The sequence below is a fragment of the Pagrus major genome, chromosome 8 (assembly GCF_040436345.1).
Source record: "Pagrus major chromosome 8, Pma_NU_1.0".
Taxonomy (NCBI): Eukaryota; Metazoa; Chordata; class Actinopteri; order Spariformes; family Sparidae; genus Pagrus; species Pagrus major.
In genome coordinates this window covers 24,485,910-24,502,577 of record NC_133222.1, presented here as the reverse complement: position 1 = coordinate 24,502,577, position 16,668 = coordinate 24,485,910, and the positions used below count along the sequence as shown (strand labels likewise).

The 16,668-nt window shown below is 41.8% G+C and overlaps 1 protein-coding gene across 1 annotated transcript in view; it reads right to left on the bottom strand.

Moving 5' to 3' along the window:
- The window catches only part of carmil2 (capping protein regulator and myosin 1 linker 2), a 109,205-nt gene that overhangs the window by 19,788 nt on the left and 72,749 nt on the right, over positions 1-16,668 (bottom strand). The window contains 2 exon segments of the mRNA XM_073471216.1: positions 5,579-6,479; positions 9,554-9,657. Coding sequence (XP_073327317.1) covers positions 5,579-6,479; positions 9,554-9,657 — 1,005 coding nt within the window.

Sequence of the window (16,668 nt, the reverse complement as noted above, 5' to 3'; positions counted from 1 at the left end):
CTTACAACACCAAGACGCGTCCCTATTCCTTTACTTAGTAAAATGAAGGAGGAGCTGGAGAGAATGGAGAGTCTGGGAGTCATCTCAAGAGTGGAAGAGCCAACAGAATGGTGCTCAGGGATGGTTCCAGTGCCATCAAAAAATGGCTCAGTGTGCATCTGCGTAGACCTCACCCGCCTCAATGAAGCAGTCTGCAGAGAGAAATATATCCTACCTTCAGTAGAGCAGACGCTTGGATCTCTCACAGGAGCTCGACTCTTCAGCAAATTGGATGCCAATAGAGGGTTTTGGCAAATTCCATTGTCCCCAGAGTCAGCGCGGTACACAACGTTTATAACTCCCTTTGGACGTTTTTATTTTAACAGATTGCCCTTCGGCATAGGTTCAGCCCCAGAACATTTTCAGCGGAGGATGTCCACGATCCTCGATGGGCTGCAGGGAGTAGTCTGCCACATGGACAATGTTCTCGTGTGGGGTAAAGATCAAGTTGAGCATGACACCAGGCTTCATGCAGTGCTGCACAAGCTCCAGGAAACCGGTGTCACTCTAAACATGGAGAAGTGTGAGCTGAGCAGACACAAAGTCAAGTTCCTTGGCCACATCCTGTCTGCTGAGGGTGTACAGCCAGACCCGGACAAGACAAAGGCTGTAAGAGACATGAAAGAGACTTCTAACACAGGTGAAGCCCGCAGCTTCCTTGGAATGGTTAACCAGCTGGGGAAATTTATCCCAGGACTGGCAGAGAAAGACAAACCACTGAGAGACCTTCTCTCCAAGAAAAATCAGTGGATCTGGAGCTGTGTACAACAAAATGCATTTGATCAGCTGAAAAATGATCTTGCCTCACCTCCAGTGCTGACACTCTACGACCTCAACAAAGAGCTGAAACTTTCGGTGGATGCATTTTCGTATGGACTTGGTGCTGTCCTTCTGCAAAAAGAGGGAGAACAGTGGAGGCTGGTTGCATACGCATCACGTTCAATGACAGAGACTGAACAGAAGTATGCTCAGGTGGAAAAAGAGGCGCTAGGATTAACATGGGGATGTGAAAGGTTCAGAGACTTCCTTATTGGGAGACATTTTTTCCTAGAGACAGACCATAAGCTACTTGTTAGCCTGTTAGGTCATCAGACACTAACAGAGCTCCCTCCCAGAATCCAGCGATTTAGACTTAGGCTCATGAGACACAGTTACTCTATCTCACACACACCTGGCAAAGATCTACATACAGCAGACACTCTCTCACGTGCACCTGTCACCACTAGCTCAAGTTTAAAGTTGACAGACAAAGATCTAATGGAAGACACAAACATCTATGTTGATGAGTTAATCCACAACATTCCAGCCAGCTCAACATACATGGCACAGCTGAGGGATCAATTGAAATTGTTTGCTCAGTAGTTGTGTCATTTTGTCAGAAAGGTTGGCCTGACTACAGTAGACTCACAGGCCCGGTGAAAACCTACTGGTCAGAAAGAGCCGTACTTACAGTGCATGATGGACTGTTACTTAAAGGCTCCAGACTTATCATTCCCACAGCAATGCGCAGCTCTGTCTTACAGGCTCTTCATGAGGGACATCAAGGGATGACAAGATGCAGAGAGCGGGCTAAAGAAACAGTGTGGTGGCCTGGCCTGAGCAACCAACTGAATGAACTAGTGACAAGCTGCACCACATGCATCAAAGAATGCACCAATCCCGTGGAGCCGCTGTTGCCGAGTGAGCTCCCAGAAAGGCTGTGGCAAAAGGTGGGAGCAGACTTATTCACCCTAAACAATTGCAATTACCTGCTTGTAGTAGATTATTACTCAAGATTTGTGGAGATTGCTAAGCTAACGCCAACACGTTCAGAGGACGTGATTTTGCACCTGAAGTCTATTTTTTCCAGACATGGCATCCCAGAACTATTTTTCAGTGACAATGGCCCACAGTTTTCCAGCCAACAATTCACAGACTTTTCATCAGCCTATGGATTCAAACATGTCACAAGCAGCCCAAGATTTGCTCAAAGCAACGGTGAAGCAGAACGACATGTACAGACAGTGAAAAGACTGCTAAAGAAAGCTCAAGATCCATATCTTCCTCTGTTAGCATATAGAGCCACTCCATTGTCTAACAGCTACAGTCCTGCTCAATTGCTTATGGGCCGCAGGCTTCGTACACCAGTGCCCCAGCACCCCTCTCTACTCAGCCCAGAGCTCCCTGATAGAGCTACGGTTGCAGAGAAAGAAAGAGAGAGGAAGATAAAAGACACGAGTATTCAACAAGAGACACCGTGTGAGGAATCTACGTCAGCTCACACCTGGACAGCCTGTGTGGATTACTGATACCAAGACTCAAGGCATGGTGGTTTCAACCCACTCCTCACCCCGTTCATATATAGTGGACAGTCCCACAGGCACCATTGGGCGCAACAGGCATCATCTTGTTCCCATGCCAGAGACTGTTCCTCGGAGTCAGACACCCTGCACACCAACTCAGCCAGTTGAGTCTGTTCCAAACACACCAAATCACCTTGAGCCCCCAAATCAGACTCAAAAGACATTAACACCGGTCCCTACCAGAACTAGGTTTGGCAGAGTGGTGGTAAAACCTCTGAGACTGGACTTGTGAAAAAAAAAAAGGGTTGTTGTACAAGTGGGTGAAACCGGGAAAAGTTTTGTTCTGAAGAATGCATGGTGTTCATTTCAAGAAGGCATAAGAGTTTGTGAGAGTTTATTATAGTTAGATATAGATATAATTTTTCTCAGTCCCAATGTTTTTAAAAAGGGAGATGTGGTGGAATCAAAGATGTTATACATGTGCTTTTATTTTGAAGGACACGTTTGAGACGGAAACAGGGAGTTGGGAAGAGAGCAGCAGCTCAACAGATAAGGTAGTGGGGAGTTCCATGTTGTGGGTCCTGCTGAATAAATGTAGGTAACCTGAAAGTCTCGTCTGTTGGTATTTATTATGGGAAAACACGACAGTCTTCAGCGCTGGCCAGTAAACAGTATAAGGTTCAGTAACAAATATATCGACTGTCTCTGACCCAACTCAAACTTAGAAGCTGTAAGTTTTGCCATGTTTTATATTGTTTTACTCTTTATTTTGTAGTTCAGCCTGTTGAATCAGGTGTTAGCATGTTGCTTGGTTAATGTGACTACTCTTAGTCTGGGGCGATGTTGTAATACTGAGAGACAGTCAAGGGAAACCAACTGAATAACTAGTATAAGCAGACGCGGATTAATGCACAGGCTTCCCTAGGCTGCAGCCTAGGGGCCCCACGTGTGGAGGGGCCGTGGCGTCACAGCCGTGGGGGACTTTTAAAACAAGGTGATTTCATCCCCCCGACTTTCTCCTAAGGTATTAAACCGTTTGCCCGCCCTCGCGGTGTACCAGCGTACTAAAATGGAGCGCACCTCAGTCCCCCATACATGAAAACCCATTGGCCAAGTTAGATTGATTGACAGCCATCAAGCCAATCACAGCCATTTGACCAAACCCACTAGTCCCGCCCCCCGGGAAAGTAAACACTTACATGTAACACGGAGCTGCCGTCACTCACTGCCGCAGACAGCGAACAGAGCAGAGGTGTGAAACGGTTATTTAACTCGTTAATAATGTAGGATTGTGTCTGTAAATAACTAAACTGTGTCTTGCTTTGTGGCATGTCCGCTAATATTAAGCAAGCCAGGTGGCAAAAAAAGTTAATGCAAGCCAGGTAAAGTTAATGGTAACTGACAGATAGTTTTCTACAGACATCCACTGATTTTGATATTATTCAACATTATCATTATTCTTTTTGTTAGGAATGCCAAACAGGAAGAGGCAGCAGAAGATTGACTTCTTTTTCAAGTCAAGTTGTCATTTAATTTGAGTTATGTGACAGGAGGGAAACAGAAAGCTAGCTTTCAATCCATAAATGCACTAATTCAATTTTATGGTAGTACATTCATATTCTTGCATTAATGCCATGTAGGTGTTCATTTACGTAACTTAAAGCTATTTGTTGGAGCTTAAAACCTTCTTTTCAATGAAGAAAATCTCCTACATCAACTCATCCCTGTTACTGCTCTCAGAAACTAGAAAAGAATAGAAATGAAGACAATGAAATGCAATAAAACTATTAAAATCTTCAATAATAAGAGGAATAAAATAATATACAGTACAATAAAGGCTAGGATGAAAGATTAGTTAAAACAGATTAGAACAACAAAATATATGTAAAATAATTAATAAAAAGCAGATAAAAGAACAACAAAAGAATTGAATGTTTCCTAATCAAAATCAAGGCTGTTTGTTCTAAGTTTACATGTTCAGGAATATTAACATTGAGTTCTTTATGTAGGATGTTTCTGAGGAAGGGAAGTTCAGGAGTCAGGACAAAGGAGAGCATGGAGAAGATGAGGGAGAGAACAGGAGAGAAGTTGGAGAGAAGACAAGAGGGGAGAACACAGGAGAAGAGAGGGAGAACATGAGAGAAGGAGAAGGGGAGAACATGAGAGGAGGAGAGGGAGATAACATAAGAGAAGAGGGAGGAACACAGTGTTCTTGCCAATTTCACTCATTCACACTTGTTCTTTAATAAGACATATACATTAATTTCTTAATACCATGGTATGTGATTGCTTGTGAATATATAATATCTCAGGTTAAAGAGCGTTGTGCTATAATGTACATTTTGAATGCAATATTATTGGCATATCCTAGTGAAGAAAATCTAGAAATGCATCGCATTAGTTTTGGAGACTGAAACAGGGGCCAAAGGTGGTTGCGGTGCTCATGTGCTACCCCAGAACCCCCCCACATTTAAAATTGCTGCTCCACCCCTGTGGAGGGGTCCTTGAATTGGTCAGATTATTTTTTAGAAATTTAAATACACTTGTATAATTATGGTACTTGTACAATAATGGAAAAATTCATTGACCTCTATTGGTCCATGGGGTAATAAACAAACAAAACAGCACTGATTGGGCAGACACGGGTCACCTCATCCAATCAAGCTCATCGATTCGATTTGACCTACCTGTGTGCTAACTGGAGTGTGTGTGGATCATGTTTGCCAAATATTATCTTGCACTGTTACACATGGTGCAAAATTACATTTTTTCTGGTAGAGCATGATGCATAAGGGGGGGCCCACATAAAAAATAGCCTAGGGGCCCATGACTACCTTAATCCTCCTCTGAGTATAAGGCCTGATGCCTGAAACTGTGTTGTTGCTGCATTTTGTGTGTTTAACACAATTACAGCAGAACTCAGCTAGTGTTAGCTTTGTTGTTGAAGCCCTCACTGGTATGATCATGTGTGTTGCTGCTGCGTGTACATTTACTTGATAGACATGCCCTGAGGAGAAGAAAAAGAAAAAGAAATGGTAAAACTGCAGGAAATGTATTTGCTTGTAACTTTGATTATCACCCAGCATTTAGCTAACACCATACAAATCCTATCTCAAAAGGCCTTTTTCTCAGCAGTCTTTAAGAATTTACATTTTGAGCTGTTTGGTGTTTGTTGGTGTTTCATTCTCAACATGGACCATCCCTTCTCCTACTAGACAAGCTGACTGTGTGTGTGTTCAGTGTATTGTCAGACTGACCTTACTGTGTGTGTCATCCTTGTCTTCAGGCTCTAATCCCGTCAGCAGTATGAGACTCTGGCTCTTGCCCTCCCTCAGTGACCTCTTGGTCACCATTAGTCTCCTCTCTCCATATGGAGTCCCTCCCAACTTCATCTCCTTCACCAACATCTCGCTCCGCTCCTGGTCAGTCAGAGGGGAAGTGACCACAGGACTGGGGGTGCGACCTGGCAAGACAGGAACTGCCTCTTCTTCCAGGTTGGAAAGCGTAGCAGTGGTGAGGTCAGGTCTTGTAGCGATGGTGGGGTAAGAGGGAGTGGTCTCACTGGGAGGCGTCATCGTGGTTGATGTCTTGGCAGGCACCATCGTTCCCCTTGCATCGCCTGCAAGATGGTGGCTGGTGGCAACGGTTCCTTCTGTGGTGGCGGCATCATTAGAAACGTTAGCATCTTCCACTGACCTTGCCCCTCTCCCCTTCTCTCTCTCCTTGTCCCTCTCCCTCTCTCTCTCCCTTTCTTTGGCCTCGCGGAGGGGTCGAATGAGGTCTGCAATGGAGGTTCTTTTGACCTTCACCCCCTCTCCTCCTACCTCTCCCCCTCCTGCCTTGGGGACTCGGCTGGCTCGAGCTCTCTTGAAGGCGAAGAAGTCGCCAAATTTTTTCTTGATGTTTTTGGTGGGAAGTGTGGTGGTGGTGGTGGTGACAGAAGAGGGGGCGGGAGGAGTGGAGGATATAGAGAGGGGTGGTACACCAGTGGATGTCAAGGATGTGTCAGTTGATGGGACAGAGGGGGAGGTGACAGTGGTGGTGGTAGAGGAAGTGATATTGTCAGACGAAGAGGAAAAGAGGGTTGAGGCTGGGGGGGTGGAGCTTGACTCTGAGGGAGTGGCTTGGGCAGGGTTTGACTCCTCCCACTGGCCTTTTCTGCAGCAGGGAGACAGCAGAAAGAGCAACAGACAAGAAGAGACACTCAGTACTACAACTACTGCTACAGGACTCAGACACATGCTAAGTTCAGGTAAACAACAAGAAAGGTCATGCAGACAGCACACAGAGCACAAACGGCTCTCAGTGATTACTTCTTTTTGCTCCACTACAAGCAAGGCCTCGCATGGTAAGATTTACTTTGTCAGTCTGTTAATCTGGTCAACATGTCAGTCAAGAGAAAGATATCTAGATGACTGCTGGCCAGATTACCATGAAATATGGCCGTACTAACTAAAAGCATATGGCCATGATATATGCAGAGCTTATTACCGCTAACTGCTGCTCACTATAGTTACTCTTGCTGTCTTTGGCTGTAGCAGCAACTGCCATTAGCAAGTAGCTCAGTTAGCCATGGAACTAAGAGGCCCTTTTAGCTGGAGTCTGCACACACTGCACCTTCGGATGATGTGGGTAGTCATCGCGGGCATCTGGGCTCAGGTTGACCGCATTCAGTGAACTTCTAGTGAACTTGGCTTGACAGCAGACTGGGACTGAACACAGCCTCTGAGAGCAACGGAGGTCAGTTTAAAGACAGGGGATACACTAGGGAGGTAATTTACAGCAGCTCTGATCAGGACTATGACTCCGGGGACGAGAGAGGCATGAAGCGGCAGAGGAGAGAGAGAGTTGGACATCAGCGGCGGTGAAAATGGCGTATAGAGCCAGAATATTTTCACATCTTACTCTGTGAACTGAGGATTTATCGGAACCAAACCAGTGGTGATTGTGGAAAGACAAGCAAAGACTGTGTTGGTGAGTTTAATTTAATTTATGATGAGTTTAAATGAAGTGTGGTTTATGATCAGCTAACAAAGCAATTAAACTCATCTTAGTTCAGTAAAAGAAAAAAACTTTATTGTATTTTTCTGTTTAGTAAGGAAAATATTTCCTTTCTTGACATTTTGTGAGTTTATTTTGTTGACTTATTAGACTGAATAGTGAACTGGCTGCTTTTACATCTCCCCGCTGAAACTATCAGACTATCACCTCTTGAGGTACAAAGTGATGTTAGGAGACAGGAGGCCGGCTAGCTGGTTAGCATGCTAACTACAGTAGACATCTCTGCAACACAGTACATAGATATCTTTGACATTACATCAACAGTGTCGTTTCTTCACACTGTTGATAAAATATAGAATACATGCAGTGAGGTGCATTGACACTGTCAGCCATGCTTTTGGTTGTCCATTTGCCTAAGCCACACTTGTAATGGTGCTGGGCTGTGAGGTGACTTTGGCATTAAAACCATATGTTTACAGTTCTATAAATCCATCCATGTAATTGAAAGTAGGTGCTGATGTTGTGCTACTGATGTGCTGCTTTTGGTATGTGGCTAGTGTCAAAGGGTGGAAAGGAAAAAGTACAATGGACACCAATAGTTGGGTGGTCAGCAGACATGGCTCTGTTCGTACTATATTGGATGTCTGACAATCCAAGTTACCCAGACTGGTGAAGACCATGAGATACAGTTAAAAGCTCTGGAAAAGCTTCTAGGGACTTTGAATTGAGATTATTTTTCGACACACCAAGCTGGGCGTTCCTAGCCACCACACAGCTTTGGTGTTGACTGAAAATAACATCGAGTGGATGGACACATCCATCAATCAGGGCAAAATAACACAGTCCCAAACAGAAACCAGCTAACACAAAGCCAGTGTCAGATTGACTGTGTGATTACAAAATGGCAATCATTCTTAATATCTGGCTTAAAAAAACAAGCATCTTGATTATGTTGTGTTCAGCGGACTTAAACAGCAAGCACAGATCCAGAACAGAATTTAGACAAGGAATATATGTTTATGTGGTGTTACACTGACGGGACATAGGGTTTGTTAAACACAACAAGAACATTCACCATGCAGTCTGCACACACAGCTACAAGGCTCAAATCACAAACACATTAATTATGTAACGATACGCTCTCATCTTATCGCTTATCAAGAGAGGTTAAAGGAACAGTTCATCCAAAAGTAAAAATTCAGTCATCATCTAATCAACCCCAGGCCGATGGAAAGTCGGGTTACTTAAAAAGTTAAAGTAAAGTTATTTTCCTGTTTTTAAGACTTGTTGTATACTTGTAGTACTGCGTAGCACTCCTCATGACAAGCAAACTGAGCTGACAGTATGAGTTTAATCATACTGTTGTTGCCATGCACAGATGTATAAGTTAAATAAGTGTATTTGTAACTGATAAAGAAATGTTGGTAGGAAATGTTCAAAAATGGTTAAGTTGACTCCTTCAATTCCAGCATTCCGTTTGAGTTGGTTTAGGAAACAAACTCTCCATTGAGTCAGATGTGTGAAGATAGGAAGCATTTTCTGATTTTATCATTGTGCGTTGTATTTTTAGGCCATTACAGAGCTATTTGTTTACAGTATTTAATCTTTCTATCGCTTGCTCTAACAGTCACTATGTTTCTGATTGCAGAGCTCCTGAAAAGGTCAAGAGACAGAGAGTGTATGCAACTGTAGCTACCAGCAACTGTGAATTGTCATGTCATTAGCTGTGACATGACTGCATATTAGAGTTTCATAGTTTGTTGTTTATTGCTCTGTTTCAATATGTTTGAAAATGAGACATGAAACGTAGTTATTGTAAAAAAAATCTTTTGTGGTAAAATGGAATTAAAAATGCACAGTAAATAAACAATGATATGATGAGTTCTGTGTACTCAAGGCACCCACTTTGGGAACAACTTCTTTAATGGATTATTTTGGTGAAACAAGACAAACATACAAGCTGCCATGATTTTCCATTTTGAAAATCAGCAACAGGATCAGTTCTGCTCATTGATTGGTTGCCACTGTCAATCACTATTTGACACAGGTCCATGACAGTATGTGAATTGAAATTCAAGTGTTCTTCGTAGATATGAAAAATTTCATTCACCAGTATACTGCTGCCTTATTAGAGTAAACGTTGTGTGTGTGTGTGTGTGTGTGTGTGTGTGTGTGTGTGTGTGTGTGTAGATGTGTGTGCGTGCTTGCACAGGTTTGTTAGTTCAACTCACAGTGCATAGTCAGGGATGATTTTCTTGGTGAAGAACTCCTCTACTCCTTCATCCACTCTGCCCATTCCCTCACTGGCCTCATTTTCAACCTTTAAAACTGGCTCCTGTAACAAAAAACACAATATAACATACAGTAGTGCAACTTGCAGTGTGTGTGTGTGTGTGTGTGTGTGTGTGTGTGTGTTTGTGTTTGTGTTTGTGTTTGTGTGTGTACTTGTTTGTCTGCCTTCTAGTAGAGAAAAAAAACAAACCACAATCCAATATACCCTATCATCTTGCCACTGGACTACTGGAACACACTCCTATTCCTGCTTTAAACTGAGAACAGGCTTAGGAACCTACAAAGATTAGACACACAACTCATATGGAGTATATTCACCAACATACAGTTTTAAATTGGACAGTCAGAGAGGAGCACATAACAACCGAATAATTACAGAGTGACTGGTGGACTGTAGACTGTAGTCAAGAGTCGTGTCACAAGGCAGTTTACACAGTGCTGCAATAAAACAGAAACAGAACAGACATTCACCAGAAACAGCCAGTCTTACTAATGTTTGCTGCATTTTGCATAGAAAGGCAAAGAAACAGCAATAACATTACATTTAGATGAAATGGTGATTAGAGAGATGTGAACAGGAACACTCAACTTTAAAAGGGAGAGCTGGAAGACAAGAGTGAGGTGGACTTTCAGCTGAGCTTTGATTCTGACTTGAAACCTCACCAACTGGATTATAGAAATATGGTAATTAATCTAATTTAATGCACACAAAAAAGGTGTTTCTCAAGGGTCAATCCTTGGATAACTTTTATTTTCTATACTATTTTCTGTCAGCCTGGATGTAGTACTCACCTGTATGCAGATGACACATTTATTTACACATCAAACTTTTTTGATTCAATAAAACTATAATGATTGGGAAAGCTGGTGTCATGCCAACATAGGACAATGAGCAGTGACTGGATCAGATGTCATATGACATCAATAAATGGGGTTGAAATAGAAATGTGACTTCAGGGCCATTTAGACAATCTTGCAGATTTTTTCTGTAAGATCATTGCATTGTTTGGATTTATTCATACATAACCTTTTTTAATACATAGGCTTACAGCCCAATAGCTTCAAAATATAAATAGATAAAAAATATTGTGATACCCAGTGGACACACTTTTGACAGGAGAAGGCAAAATGCATCATGATTGTAGGGCCATTTATATTAATTCATTTGTATACAAATTGTCTGAAATGTATGGGGTGAGGCATTAGTAGAATACAGCATAAATAAAGAGTGTATTAAAGGTTTCATTTTCGTGACATTACTACATGTATTATATATTTAACAGGATGTGAAACTGATTTATTCTAAAATGTCAACCAAAGTCATTACAACAGGTTAAAATTAAGTTGCAGTGATGCAACAGGTGTGAACCCTGCCATCTGTACCGAGTCTGCAAATGAAATTAATTATTTTCCAATGATAAAACATAGTTTTAGAGTTGTGAAAAAGGAGTCCTGAATGATTGTTTTTTTTCTCTCTCTGCTTCTCACTGATTCACACAAATAAATAAAATTACCCAAATGTCATAGTATTGTTAGAGTAGAAAAAAGCAGCTAGAGTTAAATGGATGCATAGATTAGTGAATGGATGGATGGAAAAGCTCGAAAAGATTTTGTCTCTCATATGCTTTACAGTTTTATGTGATAGTGAGTATACTGAATGAGCTGGACAGAGCAAGCTGTCCTCCTGGCCACTAGAAATTGCGATGAAATATTTTCAATAGCATCTCGCATTTTATAGCCAAATGATTGAACGATTCCTCAAGAAAATATCAGCAGGTTTATCGATGATGAATATCATTGTTAGTTGCAGCCCTAGTTTGTTTTTCTGGTCAAAATAGCCTTATCTGGTGCCACTACAGGACTTGCAGTGGGGTTAACCATCTTGGAATCAGTGTTGATATTTTTATGAAAACTATGACATAACATTTGTTGATGACCTTTATTGACAAACACAAAACAAAACAAAATATATATTGCGCAAAACATGAAAATGTAAATCTGACGGACAAGTGAGGAAATTAATTACGTACACAAATGTTAATGTTACTTAAATCAATATTTTGTAACCTATTCACTTTACACTAACAGATTCAGCATCATGTTGATGGTACAGTTTCTTGTAACAGAGTAAATGTTGTCTCTGTCTCTTGTTTCTGCTCTATGTAACTTCAGTGAGAGGGTAGGATCACAGCGTTACATACATGTTTACTTCAACACATAACATTGTTATGATGTCATGAGTTAGTACCTACATTACATCTGACAAAACTGTTACACACCTGGGATGTGTATTTACCACGGTGGCGTTGCACTCAGAAACTGTACATAATGTTGCATTAATGTCCTGCATGCATTTGCAAAATCACATACTGTAGCTCTTGATGGAAAAACGTGTCCTTTCCTGCCATGTAATATGTCTCCTCCAGAAAATTAGACAAGAATCAGCAACAACACAGCTGGGACAAGCCATGAAAATAAAACTGAGGGGAAGAATAAAGCAACACTATTAAGGACTGTGGATGTGCATGTAAACATCAATGTTACTTTTGTGGTTATAGGCAGCAGTTTGGAATGAGTGCAAAATAATGCAGAGGTGAGCGAAACCTGCTTCTGAATGATCACGGCGCTTTGGATTTGAGAGTTATGCTAGATAAGCAAAAATGACGGTAACTAAGCAGCTATGTTCAAACAGCAGTTTCTAATTACAATTTACTGATAAGGGGAGTGTGTTGTATAACCACAGAGCAGAGTGACATGACACTATGTTACAACCTTTACAGCCTGCCATAGACAGGTAAAGAGTGCCATTACCGCTAACCTCATGATAGATATGAACAATACCCGTAACCATGATAACTGTACACATCAAGCACTGCTGTGTAGTAGAGGTGAAAGTGCCAGCCATGAACCACGACATCCCTGGTTCAAGTCCGGTCAGAGAGCATTGTTGTATGTCATTCCCATCTCTCCCCTCATTTTCTGTCTTTCAGCATATACATATATATTAAATAGTAGATATACACAAGCAGCCATAGTACACAAAAAATGGTAACAGCTGTAGCCCCAATGCTTAATACATAAAAATGACAAATGCACATTCACACATTTCACAGATTAAAACTAGTTTTGTTGACTAAAACTAACAATGACCAAATGGCGAAAATATAATTTAGTTTTTCCTCAAAAGACTAAAACAAAATCAGGTGCTAAATTGCATGCTTGGAGTCATAACAGTGATGTTTTCATGTTCATGAATGCAGTATTTATCTTCATCTTTTAGCTCTCTCCATCTATCTCTATCATCCAATGAAAATAATGTGCTTCTCTGTCATTCTCTGCCACCTCCGTTACAGCCACCTGTCTCTATGTGCTACATGCCAACATGGCACACAATTGTTGGCATTTTCTCACTCACTCACTCACTCACTCGCTCGCTCGCACGCACGCACGCACGCACGCACGCGCACACACACACACACACGTTACCAAGGGGCAACAGGGCTGTTTCCACACACTAATCTGCATACCCACACCCATATTGTGGATGTGGATAGTTGTACATATACAGGCTCATAAATACAGCATCTGAACAATTCAAACTGTGTCAGTCAACACATCCTACTTTACTGCACAAATACAACACATTTCGATTAAGTTAATTTGGCATCTATGGCTCCGTATTACTGTAAGCATCTCTCTGCTTACCCAGCAAGCATGCTGAATTAATAGCGGCAGAGCAAACACAACTCCTCCCATGGGTGCACAGGCAGACAAGCGAGGCCGGCAGCACACTGCTCATACCACAGGCATGACTGGGCAGCCTAAAGCAGGTGAAGGTAAAGTTGTACCAGGCAGAAGATTGGATGGAGAAGTTGGTGCTGCAGGAAACAGGAGAGGCACAACAGACCACATTGCGATGAAAACAGCTCTCCTTATTTGTCATGACCTACTTGCTCCAAATACTGGAGGTTCAGCTGCAGGACCATTGAGTCCTACTTCTGGTATCTAATGACATGCATATAATGGCAACATCAGCACCATTTCTTCTCTCTCAGGTGTTCTCTGTCCTCATTTTTGTGGTTTTACACACCTGGTTCTACCACAACTGTACACTAGAAGCCCTCATGGAGTTCCCTAAATCTTTGAATCAACTTACTGCCCTTGTAATCAGGGACCCTCCTCATGGTTCCTGCTTATTTAGCCCCCAGGGCTGTGTGCTCAGCCCCCTCCTGTTCACACTGTACACCCATGACTGCACTCACAGACATCAGGAGAACTCTATTGTAAAGTATGAGGAAGACACCACCATCATCGGCCACATTACGATTCCGATATGAACACTCAATGATGAGAGTTCATATCGGGAGGAAATCAACAATCTTGCAGAGTGGTGCACAGAGAGAAATCTACTGCTCAACTTCAGCAAAACCAAGGAGCTGATTGCTGATTTTAGAAAAAAGGAGGCACAGACACACTCCTGTCTACATCAGTGGAGCTGAGGTGGAGTAGGTGAAACAGTTAAGTTCACCTACTCTACAAGTAGTAGTTTCTTGAAGTTACATCACTGAGAACCTATCTTGGTCATCACATGTCACCATCCTGGTTAAAAAAGCGCAGAAAAGGCACTACATTCTACGGAAAGACACTATTCTGGTCAACTTTTCAGAGGAGCAATAGAAAGCATCCTGACTGGAAACATCACAAACTGGCATGGTTCATCACAGCTCAGGACAGGAAGGCTCCACAGTGGGTGATTAAAACCGCCCAGACCATCGCTGGTACCATCTACAGAGCATCAGTGACATCAGTGAAGTGAGATGTCTGCACAGAGCCCAAAGGATACTAAAAGACAACACCCAGCCAGTCTGTTCACCCTGCTGCCATCTGACAAAAGATGCAGAAGTATCTGCTGCCATACCACCAGACTACAGAGCAGCTTCATTCCACAGGCTGTGAGGCTCCTTAACTCATCACCAACACTCCATTTTCCAATATAGATGTAGCACAAGGGACTCAAACATAGTTTCATTTTTTAAAACCCTTGTAACTTAAAAAATGACAACAAATATGCATTGTAACCTATTTGCTTGTGGTTCCTTAGTATACAGTACAAGGCAGGGGTGTCACTATTTCAAATCTAAATCAAAAATCGATCAAAATGAGCCTTCAATTTCGATCACTGAAATGAAGAGCAGGCTCTGCGATCCCCCCAATATAGTTTTTCACTAAAGCCTACCTGCATGCATTCGAAGGGGAAAAAACCCCTCAAAGATGACACAACTAGCTTACTGGTAGTCTGCAGCTAGCTACACTTCCAGACACTAATCCATGTGTAATCTGTGTGCAGGAAGATGATCAGCTGACTGGTACCAGTGCTAACTCTGACAGTGTTGAGCATGCTAGGTTTACTTTCTTTCACAGAGATCCTTTTTTGATTTGTTTGGGAAGAGGGTTTACTCAGAACATATTTCAAAAACCGAACTTCGTACCAAACTGAATTTCTGAACGTTTTGTTGTTCATCGTCAGTCCACCCTCATCAGAAAAACAACCATATACAGTAGGTCACTTGTGAAAGCAGCTTATAAGAACCCATATTAACATTTCTTGTTAGGCAATGACCTCTAGTGGCCATAGTTACTATTACATCAGCAAAGGAGACAGGCAAAGCAGAATATAGAACAAGAAAGTCTAAATAGGGAGGAGGTTGTTGTTGGACAGTCAGGTCAAACTTGTGCATGACCTTCAGCTAGGAGACCGCCGTTCATGTCCAGTGTGAATGCAAAAGTAAATGGTGAGTTTTTTTTGTTCTTTTTTATCTTACTAATGTAGTAATTACGTACATAACATAGGTGCAATCGTAACTGAAGTAACAGAAGTAATGCATTAATTTTATCCCAAACCGCAATGTTTTGTGTAACCAAACAGCCAATTATGACGAAGGTCCTGTTCGCCTGTCGATGCTATGGTGCAACAGTCATGTCATTTGGGGAGTGGTGATATATGTTGTTTTGGAAGTAACAGGCAATCAACCTATTTAGTTGTTTAGGTATGAGGATGTGTTGTTGTGTTGAATTTCCAAATGGTGATATTTTTGTTGAACCCTGGAATTTTTATTTTTGGTTAATATTATTTGAACTTGCATAGCCCACATCTGCAAATTCCACCAGGATAAAGTCAAGCTGTTGTTGCAGCAGCCAAACCGGGTACTTTGCCCTTGTGTCATGCCCCACCCCCTTATGGGTGAAAACACCCTCTCTAATTTGACTGGCGGTAAATGCAAATTCTGGTTCTCTGCCAATTTAATAAGATAAAATAAGAATATCATATTGATTTCTAGCTATTAGGAGCCCAAATCTGATGGTCAGACAGATAAACTATCATTTCATGTTGTAGTCTATCTACGTTTAGCGTCATTATTTAAAAAAATGAAAGAAATAGTGAATGATGAGTGTCCTTCAAAAAAGTAAAACTGGAAGAACCTGACACACAACTACCTTATTGAATGTGCAGTAAATTTTTCTGTCATCTATCATCTTTTCTGTCATTAAGACACTTTGCTGTTTTATAATCTTTACGTTGTGAATTTATTGTAAACTAATGACATCGCTATGGCAAAGCAGAGCTGCTGTCTCTGTTCTGACACCCGTTGGTGTTTATTTACGTCACTGTTGACTCCAAGCTGAGAGGAGGCGAAAACAGGTGGGTTTAGCTCCACTTCCAACATTACTTTATGCTGTTTACAAAATTATTATTAGAAGGCAGGTCAGCTCAATTTATGTGTATTATTAACATTAAAACAGCCTCTGCTCCTGGAGGTCTGTCAAATGGACAGGCTGGTAAACCAAACTCCATTTCAGAAACAGGTGTTTTAAGGTCGGGCCTTATTTTTTCACAGTAAAAACTGAAGTTACAAATTTACTAAGGTTTTTTGTAAAGTTCAATCTACAGGCACAATTGGCACACATGTCATTTACTCAGTAACATCATTAACTAACCTGTGATGAGGTGTTTGGACACATATTTACTTACCAGGTCTCACGGTTTACCATTTTC